Here is a 12,287-nt window from a genome sequence, read left to right on the forward strand (position 1 = left end):
TCTCTGTCTCATCACCAGGACCAGATTAAGACCTATTGAGGCCCTAAACCATGTCATGGCTACCTACCTCTCCACTAATTATAGCTCGCACTACTCGCACTTTTGGCCCAGTTAGTTTTTAGGTTCTTTTCAGGATTTTATCAATGTATGATTTTTGTATATGCAATCTTATTTGTTTTTATTGATCTGTTTTTATATTGTGAGTTTTATATTGTCTGTTTAGCTTGGGCATGGCCCCATGTAAGCCGCCCCAAGTCCCTTCGGGGAGATGGGGTGGGGTATAAAAATAGTTATTATTATTATTGTTGTTGTTGTTGTTGTTGTTGTTGTTGTTGTTGTTATTATTATTATTATTATTATTATTATTATTATGGCTAATAGGCCTCATATAAAAATGTATCATTGTGACCATTATTTGAAATGAGACATCTCATAAAATAAAATTTCAAATACAAATAAAAATTGGTATTTTAAGGCCTTGAACAGTGACTTGTATACTTTGTGTGTAAATCCTGCACTGGATACCACCCAACTACAATGTATGGAGAGCCATACTTAAGGTAATGATCTGCTTGTATTTTGCATTTCAATTTCCATTGATTACAATACCCTTTCACAGATTCTCCCACGCTTGTAGTTGGTGATGCAGCGGTGAAGTCTGTTGGAGGTCTGGACAGTGAATTAGGCCACCTTCAAAACTCTGGGATTATTCCAGAGCTTCCTGGAAGCTCCAGAGTAAATCCTGTTTCCCCTTGAGCCACATTAAAAGCTGGATGCAGCCGTCTCCTGCAAATCCAGCCATGTGTCCTTTGGACCTCCTGCAGCAGCTATATGGTGAGTCCATATTATTTGGTCCATGTAGGCATAGCCTCAGTCGAACAGCACCACTGTACCAATATAATACTAATCACTACTTTTAATAATAGAATTAGCAAGTGATTGTCTATGGATTTGTAATATTATTTACAGTGGGCTTGGTAGTAGTATTAGGCATAATTAATCCACATTCTAATCCAATTTGGTAGTGAATAGAAAGACTAGAGTAAAGAGAATGCTGAGTCTCTGATAGACTCCAGTTCAGGGTTGTTGTATGTCTTTCTGGCTGTGTGGCCATGTTCCAGAAGTATTCTCTCCTGACGTTTCGCCCACATCTATGGCAGGCATCCTCAGAGGTTGTGAGACATGGATAAACTAGGCAAGGAAGGTAAATATATATCTGTGGAGAGTCCAGGGTGTTACAAGAGTCCTTTGTCAGTTGGAAGCCAGTTCCATTGCAATTCATTAACCTAATGTGTTGGTCCACCACATAATGGAAATGAAGAAGTGCGAATGTTTTCGGTCCTGTTAATAGCCATCACTGGCTGTTAGTTTTTTCCGGGTATGATCATGATAATGATCATGATAAAAACCACATACTTTGGGACTTGTAGATCTCCAAAATTACTCCATAAAGGTCATTTTGAGTCTTCATTAAGTACTTCATTCCCAATACCTACTTCTTATAAAATTTGACTGTGCACCAGAGATTAAAACCAGTTCAGTGTGGTGGTTTGAGTGTTAGACAATGACCCTGGGAATCCAAGGTTTGAGGCTCCACTTAGCCATGAAAACCCATTGGGTGATCTTGGACAAGTAATACTTCTCAGCCCAGAGGAAGACCTTTGAACAAATCTTGCAAAGAAAATCCTGTGGTAGATTCATCTCAGTGTCACCACAATTTAGAAACAACATGAAGGCACCAATAACAATCCATTAAGATCATTCCAATGCTATGGAATGTCTTCCCAAATAGGTTTTGTGTGCTTATTCCCCTTTTTACACTGTACAAATGTGTCTCTTTTTGGAAAAGTCTTGAATGAGGTTTGAAGGACTATGTATTTTTTTGTTACATTTACATATCACCATTTCACTAATGAGTCCACAGGGGCATATGTTCTTCTCCACTTTATCTTTGCAACAATCTCTGATGTATGACAGACAGCTAGAGGATGTCGAGGTGAAAGAGGAAGGGAGGGACCAAGGTCATCCAATCAGTTTCCTGACTCAGTAGGAATACTACACAAATCTCCTAAGACACTGTCCAGCATTCTAATCACTACAGCATGCTGTCTCTCTACATTGGTAGGCTTTCTGCATGGTGAACTTCAAATTATTTTAGGATTTATTGCTGCATTATGGACTCTTAAATACATTTTGTACATATTTATACACTTCAGCATAATCCTCTCACGTCTATGATTAGAGTCATGCTGGGTTTTTTTAATGTTGCAGAAATCCTTGCGCAATGGATGACACATCACTGGAACAAATCACCCCAACCCAGAGCTTTGTGAGATTCACATTTACACATGGAAATCCCATGTGAGCCATGATCGTCCAGAATCAGGTCAATGTTGGGGTTAGATCCTGTTTGACTGGAACAGGACTCATTATTGGCAGAGCAAATTTATTTATTTATTTATTTATTTATTTACAGTATTTATATTCCGCCCTTCTCACCCCGAAGGGGACTCAGGGCGGATTACAATGAACACATATATGGCAAACATTCAATGCCAACAGACAAACAACATACAGTATAGACAGACACAGAGGCATTTAACATTTTTTTCCAGTTTCACAATTCCGGCCACAGGGGAAGCTGTTGCTTCACCGTCCACTAGTGGCTGTACTTCCTCATTCCTTTCCTCGTGTTTTGCTGGCAGTTTTATGATGTTGTAAATTAGTTAAATTAGCCTCCCGCATAAAGCGTACCTAAATTTCCCTACTTGACAGATAAAACTGTCTTTCGGGGCTGCATAGGTCAACAGCAAGATGGGCTATTTAATGGTCGGGGGCTTAACCCGACCTGGGCTTCGAACTCAGGACCTCTCGGTCAGTAGTGATTTATTGCAGCTGGTTACTAGCCAGTTGCGCCACAGCCCGGCCCTCATCGTTTTAGAACAGCCATTGATTTGATGTTGGCAATGCCATGCATAGATTTGTTTGTTTGTTTTGTTTGGGTTTCTTTTGATGTTGTTTTTAACCTCTCTTCAAAATGCCAATTTTGCTACAAAATTAAGCTGTGGGTTTTATTTCTTTGAAGTATTTGTAGGATGGATGTTCTACACCCTTCTTTTAATAGCTTTTCTTTTTTAATTCACACCTCCCCTTGAAGCCCATCACTTCAAAGGGAAAAAAAATCCATGTATAACAGGAGCAAAAGATGTAACTCTTTAGCCAGAATCAATAGGAAAATTGATCTGCTTGCCAATTCATACAAAAATTACTGGTCTGAGATATTGTTTAAGGTAAAGGTAAAGGTTTCCCCTGACGTTAAGTCCAGTCATGTCCGACTCTGGGGGTTGGTGCTCATCTCCATTTCTAAGCCGAAAAGCCGGCGTTGTCCGTAGACACCTCCAAGGTCATGTGGCCGGCATGACTGCATGGAATGCCGTTAACTTCCCACCGGAGCGGTACCTATTGATCTACTCACATTTGCATGTTTTCGAACTGCTAGGTAGGCAGAAGCTGGAGCTAACAGCGGGCACTCACTCCACTCCCCGGATTTGAACCTGGGACCTTTCGGTCTGCAAGTTCAGCAGCTCAGTGCTTTAACACACTGTGCCACCGGAGGCTCCCCCCCCCCTTTTTAAAAGGGGGCATTTTGTGTTGCCTTTTGTATTTTTTTTAAAATAATGCTTTGTAAGCTAAGCCAAAGGACATAGGTACTAGTGTAGTCAGAAACACCAAGGATAGAACTACTTATGTGCTGCTTTTTCTTCCTTTCTCGATATAATCTCTCATCATGTGTTCAGAATTGTGTAGAGACAGCGCAGTAGGAAATTCCATTTTCCTTATACAACTGTGGATGCTCACCAGAATTTAACAACTCCATATTGACTATGAGATGCTGACCTTCTCACGTAGATTATGGATGAGCTGCCACCAATCCTTCAAACAACATTATTTTCCTTCCCACTGAACATGACATGAACTACAAAACTGAATACTGCAAACCAAACACACACCATCTCGTGCAAAAATATACTTCAACTCACTGATCGGGCCACTCTCTTGCCTCAGGTGTAATGCTATGCACACTCCAGCTTTTGGAATCGTGGGCATGTAATCAAATCTAACCAAGAGCTTTACTAAGTCTTATGCAGACCATAGGTAGGGTCAGACATGCTGTTCATGAGGTGAAGAAAAATATAGAAGCCACTCTCTTTTCTGAATACAAAAGCCAAATGGCTTGGCAGGTGAATCTTACCTGAACATTGGGGTTTTTTTTTCGTGTCAGGAGCAACCGGAGTTGCTTCTGGAGTGAGAGAATTGGCCGTCTGCAAGGACGTTGCCCAGGGGACGCCCGGATGTTTTGATGTTTTACCATCCTTGTGGGAGGTTTGTCTCATGTCCCCACATGGAGCTGGAGCTGATAGAGGGAGCTCATCCGTGCTCTCCCCGGGTGGGATTCAAACCTGGCAGCCTTCAGGTCAGCAACCCAAATTTCAAGTCACAAGGCTTTTATCCCCTAGGCTCCTGAACATTGGTGCCAATAAAGCTTCCTGCATGACACTTAAGCCAGCTGTCTAGTTTAGAGCCTAATGTAGACTAACAACTTCATTAGACAGGGGTAAATTCAGCCTTCTCTTTTGCCATGGAGCCCACCGGCTCTCATTTCACACTGTACAGCTACTACCAGTGGGCTCCATAATGAAAGGGAAGGTGAACCAGTTCATGCCACTGCGGCGGCTTCCTGTTTTCAATTGCGGTCAACAGTAGAGAGCTGGGCAGCTGACGTTTCTTCTTGTAGGATGTGGCAATGGGTGAGATGATGTAAGGCGTGGGGCGACGGGTTCCCTATGCCCCCCGACGGGCACTGTTGGATTTTGATGAGGTTATATGTGACACAGACAGCTCTGCCTTTTACCAGCAATAAATAGTCAGAAGCTCACCAGGAATAACTAAGCATTGCTGCATTCCTTAAGCCTATGGTATGGTTGGCCAGGTTGTAATCTGTGGAGGCCCGATTTTGTGGTTGTCCAGATCATAAATCTATTATTGACACAACGACATTGTATGACACAGCAAACAAGATAGATATCCTGAATTTCGTATCACAAAATCACAAGTTGAACACTTCCCAAGTGTTTAGGACTGTGTGACGTATTTTCGGATGATGCGCGCAGATCCCAGTAGGGTGGCCTTATGGAAACCACCTTGAATTCTCCTTGAATTTCTCATCCAGGGTGAGAAAAATGGTATACAAGTGAAGTAAATAATAATAATAATAATAATAATAATAATAATAATAATAATAAGAAGAAGAAGAAGAAGAAGAAGAAGAAGAAGAAGAAGACCTGGCTCTGGCTCACAAATGGGACCCTGAAGAAGGAGACAGAAGGCCTGATCCTTGCAGCCCAGGAGCAAGCTATCAGAACAAATGCAATTAAGGCCAAGATCGAAAAATCAGCTGATGACCCAAAATGCAGACTGTGCAAGGAAACCGACGAAACCATTGATCATCTCCTCAGCTGCTGTAAGAAAATTGCACAGACTGACTACAAACAGAGGCACAACCATGTGGCCCAAATGATCCATTGGAACTTATGCCTCAAGTACCACCTGCCAGCAGTAAAGAACTGGTAGGCTCACAAACCTGCAAAAGTATTGGAAAATGAGCATGCAAAGATACTGTGGGACTTCCGAATCCAGACTGACAAAGTTCTGGAACACAACACACCAGACATCACAGTTGTGGAAAAGAAAAAGTTTTGGATCATTGATGTTGCCATCCCAGGTGACAGTCGCATTGATGAAAAACAACAGGAAAAATTCAGCCGCTATCAGGACCTCAAGATTGAACTTCAAAGACTCTGGCAGAAACCAGTGCAGGTGGTCCCGGTGGTGATCGGCACATTGGGTGCCGTACCAAAAGATCTCAGCTGGCATTTGGAAACAATAGACATTGACAAAATTACGATCTGCCAACTGCAAAAAGCCACCCTACTGGGATCTGCACGCATCATCCAAAAATACATCCCACAGTCCTAGACAATTGGGAAATGTTCGACTTGTGATTTTGTGATATGAAATCCAGCATATCTATCTTGTTTGCTGTGTCATAATAAAATTATTTATTTATTTATTTTATTAGTGACATTTATATCCTGCCCTTCTCACCCCGAAGGGGACTAAGGGCGGTTTACAAGTATATATACATACAGTATATTATATTATAGAATTATATTGCAATATTATTAGTAATATTGCATGCAATATAAATATACAATTATAATAGTGAATTATAATTATTATTACATTGTATTACATCATAATATTATTATTAATATTACATGTATATACAATATATTATAATATTAGTATAGTATATTATTATTTTATATTATTAAGGTAAAAGGCAAAGGTTTTCCCCTGACGTTAAGTCCAGTCGTGACCAACTCTGGGGGTTGGTGCTCATCTCCATTTCTAAGCCGAAGAGCCGGCGTTGTCCGTAGACACCTCCAAGGTCATGTGGCCTGCATGACTGCATGGAGCGCCGTTACCTTCCTGCTGGAGCGGTACCTATTGATCTACTCACATTGGCATGTTTTCGAACTGCTAGGTTGGCAGAAGCTGGAGCTAACAGTGGGCGCTCACTCCGCTCCTGGGATTTGAACCTGGAACCTTTCGGTCTGCAAGTTCAGCAGCTCAGTGTTTTAACACACTTTGCCACCAGGGCTTCTCAATTATAATAGTGAATTATAATTATTATTACATTGTATTACATCATAATATTATTATTAATATTACATGTATACACAATATATTATAATATTAGTATAGTATAATATTATTATATCGTTAAATTTACTTTATTTGTATACCATTTTTCTCACCCTGGATGGGGGATTCAAGGTGGTTTCCAAACATATTATGGCAAAATTCAATGACTATACAATAATATTAAAATACAACTATTGATTGAATCATAAAAACGCAATAACATTAATATTAAAACATAGAGTCCAGGGCTGTTCCAATATCAATCTCTATTGGATGTAATCTCTGATCATTCCTTTTATTGCTTATTGCTCGAAGGTCTGGTCTCATAGCCAAGTTTTTACCTTTCTTCTGAAATCCAGAAGGGAGGGCGCTGATCTAATTTTGTTCGGGAGGGAGTTCCACAGTCGAGGAGCCATGACTCAGAAAGCCCTGTCTCTCATCCCCACCAGTCATGCCTGTGAAGGAGGTGGGACTGAGAGCAGGGCCTCCTCGGATGATTTTAACCTCCGAGGTGGGTCATAGAGGGAGATATGTTCAGACAGGTAAGCTGGGCCAGAACCATTTAGGGCTTTAGCCAACACTTTGAATTGAGCTCGGAAGCAGACTGGCAGCCAGTGGAGCTGGCGTAACAGGAGAAACACAATTTCCATACCCGCAAATATTACTAAACTACTGCTATACTTTAGACAGCTAAACTGTAGACTGCAGTAAAAACAATGAACATGGATTCAATAGAAATTTCTCATTTGTTAAAAAATATCCCTCAGATTAAAAAAAATCACAAGAAAAATCCTACAGATTGAGCAGCAAATACAATTTGCATGAGGTGTACCTTATGCTTAAATTTGTTGGAATTCTTGTTCTCTTTCTTGTTTAGGTCAATGAAGTAGTGAGTGATGCGCTCCTTGGATTTGGAATCCATGTCCCATGAAATCTTGAATGAATCGCAAGTGATGTTGCTGATCTTGATGTTGTGTGGAACCGGAAGCTCTTCCATTTCTGCAATTCCACTATCTTGTGATTTATTTCCTATAAGCAGAAAATAATAATAATGGTTACCAAATCTGTATTTTCTGGTAAACGAAAAGGCATTTAAGATTTTCAAAATTCAGGTGGTAGTATAAACTAGAGGAAAGAAAGGCAGAGAGAGAAGGGAAAAGGGAAAGGGCCCTTCCAGAAAGGCCCTATATCCCAGGATCTGATCCCAGGTTTTCGGCTTTAAACTGGATTATATGAGTCCGCACTGCTAGATAATCTGAGATAAACAGAAAACCTGGGATCAGATCCTAGGATATAGGACCTGTCTGGAAGGGCCCACACAGAGAGAAAGGTGAGATGAGGACAGGAATAGTCAGAATTTTATTAGAATAAGAAGCACTGAACAAATGGGATGTATGTATGCATTGATTCAACAATTGATTCAATGGGTCCAACTCATTGGGACCAACAAATACAATTTGGTTTATCCCCCACCCCAAACAAATTTTTCAAGCTTTGGACTGGAGATAGGAGTACACCTAAGTAGAATTCCAGACAGTAAAGCATATTCATCAGAATAAGATAGGAAAATGGACTATTATATTTATTAATTTTATTTTATTGTCCATTGGCTTTAAACATTTAGCCACATATGATATACCCAATCTGGGATTTCATGGTGGCTTTTTTCACAGTGACTTTGGGGAAAAATTAACACTCTTCATTATTTATTTACAGTATTTATATTCCGCCCTTCTCACCCTGAAGGAGACTCAGGGCGGATCACATTATATACATATAGGGCAAACATTCAATGCCCATATACACATAGAACTGAGACAGAGACAGACACAGAGGCAATTTAACCTTCTCCTGAGGGGATGTTCGATTCTGGCCACAGGGGGGAGCAGCTGCTTCATCATCCACTGTGACGGCACTTCCTCATTCCAACGTCATAAATTAGTTAAAATTGCCTCCCCACTTTATAAGTGGTATCTTATTTCCTACTTGATAGATGCAACTATCTTTTGGGTTGCTAGGTCAGCAACGAGCAAGGACTATTTTTAATTTTTAATTGACGGGTGCTCACCTCGAACTCATGACCTCTTGGTCAGAGTGATTTATTGCAGCAGGCTGCTCACCAGCCTGTGCCACAGCCCGGCCCCAATCATTCAGATTCATTTTTAAAATCAGGAGCTTCTAGGTACACGTCTTAAGTTAGATACGTTAGAAACCCAATGCAAGTATTTTAGTGTTACTTCTTTCACCACGCCTTCCTCAATTTAAAATCTGAGATAAAAACCTTTTGCAAGGAAAATCCAATGAAAAAGTTTTTTCAGTATTCTGTTTTAATGCATTTTGGGTGATGAATTAAAAATAAAAAGGCTCTACACAAAGTTATTTCACAAATTGCATATCTTTCTCAATCCAGATATTCAGTTTTGATTAAGAGCAGACACTGATGTGCCAATGTGGTTTCTTTTAGTGGTTTTGAATAAATTTGTGTGATTTAAATCAATGAATTAAACTATTTTAAAGTATTTGAGTCCCCTTTGGGGTGAGAAGGGCGGAATATAAATGCTGTAAATAAATAAATAAATAAATAAATATTTCAGAATAATTTTATCTCTTTCACTCCTCAAATAAATATTGAGTCCCACAAAATGAAACATCAAAAGGAGTTGTGGGGAAAAACCCCGTGATGGAGTAAATCTGAGTCCAGTTTTGGGTTCAGAATGCCAAATTCCTATAAAACCAGCATAATTTTAAAAAAAGTTTTTTTGACCCTCACTTTTGCAGAGTCTACATGTAGAAAATGTCAACTGTAAAAAAACCCCTCATAAAAACCATGGAGTACCCCAAACATGATTTTTGACCTGCCATTTGAAGTGGTACAGCTCCCTTTCTCACTTTATTCTTTCTTATGAATAGCAAAATCCAAATGACAACTAAATCAAGCATTATTCTACTGTTTGAAACAGTACTGGGTCCCTGACAGCTCTAAACAATGGGCTAGAAAATGTATACATTTGCCTATAATGCATGATTATTTCCATTCTCATGAGTAATGCCTGCCAAAACCAATGGGATTATCCACATGGCTAAATGTTCATTGTTAGTTAAGACTTCATAATCTGGTTCACAGTAAATCACAGGAAAAAGTGGGGCTGAGCCAATGTGTCTTTTTAAAAAAGCCTTTCCTGAGAGACATATGAAGTAATTAAAGACAGAGGGAATTGTTACTGTTGCAGAAATAATTGCTTTGCTAATTTAATAGCTAAATCCAGACACTAACAGTTAACCTAAAAGCATATATGGATATGAAAAGGAATCTGCAGCCTCCCCAAAAGATTAATTTGTGAGAGTATAGGGGAGTAGCAGGGAAATGTTCAGGTGTTTTTCTTTATCTGGACACACTTGACAGATGTCCTTAGAAATCTCTAGGTCTCTTTGTAAGATCCCTAATGATATTTGCTGTGTGTTCAGCTAAAGGAAAAGAGTCTGATGCTGTCCACAGATACAAAAATGGCTGTTTTGAGGATCTGTTGTTGTTGTTGTTGTTGTTGTTGTTGTCGTTGTGTGCCTTCATGTGGAGTCCAACTCATGGCAATTCAAAAGTGAGCTTAGCACAGGTTTTTCTGGGGCTGAAAGCATGACTTGCTTAAGATCACCCAAGAAGGGGATCAAACCCTGGTCTCTAGAGCAGTGGTTCTCAACCTGGGGTCCCAGAAATCTCAGCCAGTTTACCAGCTGTTAGGATTTCTGGGAGCTGAAAGCCAAAAAACATCTGGGGACCCCAAGTTGAAAAGAACTGCACTAGAGCCATAGTCTAATACTCAAGTAATTATACCACTCTGGTTCTGTTGAGAAAAAATGGGTTGGGAGAATTTGGACCAGAATTGATTGAAACAGAATTCCAACTTCCATAGTGACCAAATAAGTGAGTTACAGAGGTGTGGGTATCAGTAGTAGTAAAAAAATTCCAGATCTTTGATAATATGTTCAACTTTGCCTAATAAGCCTGAAAACCTCAATTTGTGTTCAGAGTAGTGGGGATTTTTTTTAATGTTTATTTGATTTATTTAGCAAAACATCAACTAGGGCCCCTTCCATACAGCTGTATGAAATCCACATTAAACTGGTTTGTATGGCAGTTTGGATTCAGAAATCCCAGCTCAAAGCAGATATTGTGGATTATCTGCTTTGATATTCTAGGTTATATGGTTTTGTGGAAGGGTTCTAATTGTAGTTCATCTTTGGCCCTAATTGCAGTGTGCAGAATATGGCATAAAATAAATAAAATAAATAAATGGCAGAAAATAATATTGGAAATAATTGAATTTTATATTCATAATCATTTATTTATTTATTTACAACATTTATACCCCGCCCTTCTCACCCGAGGGGACTCAGGGCGGCTTACAAAAATTGGCAAAATTTAATGCCCAAAATGCAATAATAAAATAAAACAATATAAACAAATTCATTAAAACATTGTTAAAACACATTATAAAAACCTTAAAACGTATATATAGTTAATTCAATCATAACAGTAGTACTTCCCTTTCTTTAACGTTTGCCTTCTAAATCACCCTATATATTTTCCCTCCCTCCCTCCTCAATCACAGTATATTTCTACTAATCTTACTGGTCCAGTCACAGGTAGTCTTTGTATTTTTTCATTGATGTAATCATTGGCTGCTCCATTTTTCACCCACTTGAAGTAGTCCTTCCATCTATTTTAATGTCCTTTTGTTTGTTCGTTCATAATTCCCATAATGTCTAACAACACTTGATTATATTCCAATTACTTAACACCCATTTCAATTTGTCTCTCCATCCTCTAGTGATCACCGTGTGTGCTGCTCTTATTGTTACTTTAAATAACTCTTGTCAGTTGGTTTTTATACTCTGATGATCCAACACTCCGCACAGTAGCAAATCATTATTAATTTGGAGTTGTATCTGTAATATCGCCTGAATTTTTCTTTTAAATTCAGAACACTCCCACCACATATGTGAATAAGTACCTTTTTCTTTATTACAATGCCAACACTTTGAATTCTTCCCTTTTATCATGTAAGCCAGTTGTTCAGGAGTTCCTTATCATCTTCATACCATATTTTCTAATTAGTAATATTTTTCTGTTTTAATTTTATTCATGTTCCTAATTATTTCCTCTATTTCTTGTATCCTTAATGATTTCACCCCATTCCATTTGTTACGTATTGCTCTGATCATAAATTCCTTATCTTCTATCATTAAATTGTATATTTTTCCACTGTTCCTTTACTTGTTTTTTTTGCATTTAATAGTTTATCTACCTTTAATTCTTGCACCCTCTTTTTTACTTTTTCCCAAATCCCTCTTAATTTTAACCAATTTTCTTTCCCTCCCTTTTCCAAAAGCTTTGGCCAATTAATTATCTCTCCAAGTTGTTTCCACATATCTTTTACCCTCCTTAATCCCTTTTCTTCTAAGGTATTTGCCAACCTTTTGGGGAGTCCCATACTTTTAATTGGGGTTTTTCCTGAATTATT

General features: G+C 39.0%; 1 protein-coding gene across 4 annotated transcripts in view; it reads right to left on the reverse strand.

The window, feature by feature from the left end:
* The window catches only part of phyhipl (phytanoyl-CoA 2-hydroxylase interacting protein like), a 286,238-nt gene that overhangs the window by 24,406 nt on the left and 249,545 nt on the right, over positions 1 to 12,287 (reverse strand). For all 4 annotated transcript variants that reach the window (XM_062977368.1, XM_062977369.1, XM_062977370.1 and 1 more), the window contains one exon: positions 7,601 to 7,797. In XM_062977368.1, coding sequence (XP_062833438.1) covers positions 7,601 to 7,797 — 197 coding nt within the window. The remainder of the gene's footprint in view (positions 1 to 7,600; positions 7,798 to 12,287) is intronic.

Source organism: Anolis carolinensis, chromosome 3 (assembly GCF_035594765.1).
Source record: "Anolis carolinensis isolate JA03-04 chromosome 3, rAnoCar3.1.pri, whole genome shotgun sequence".
In the NCBI taxonomy this organism is placed as follows: Eukaryota; Metazoa; Chordata; class Lepidosauria; order Squamata; family Dactyloidae; genus Anolis; species Anolis carolinensis.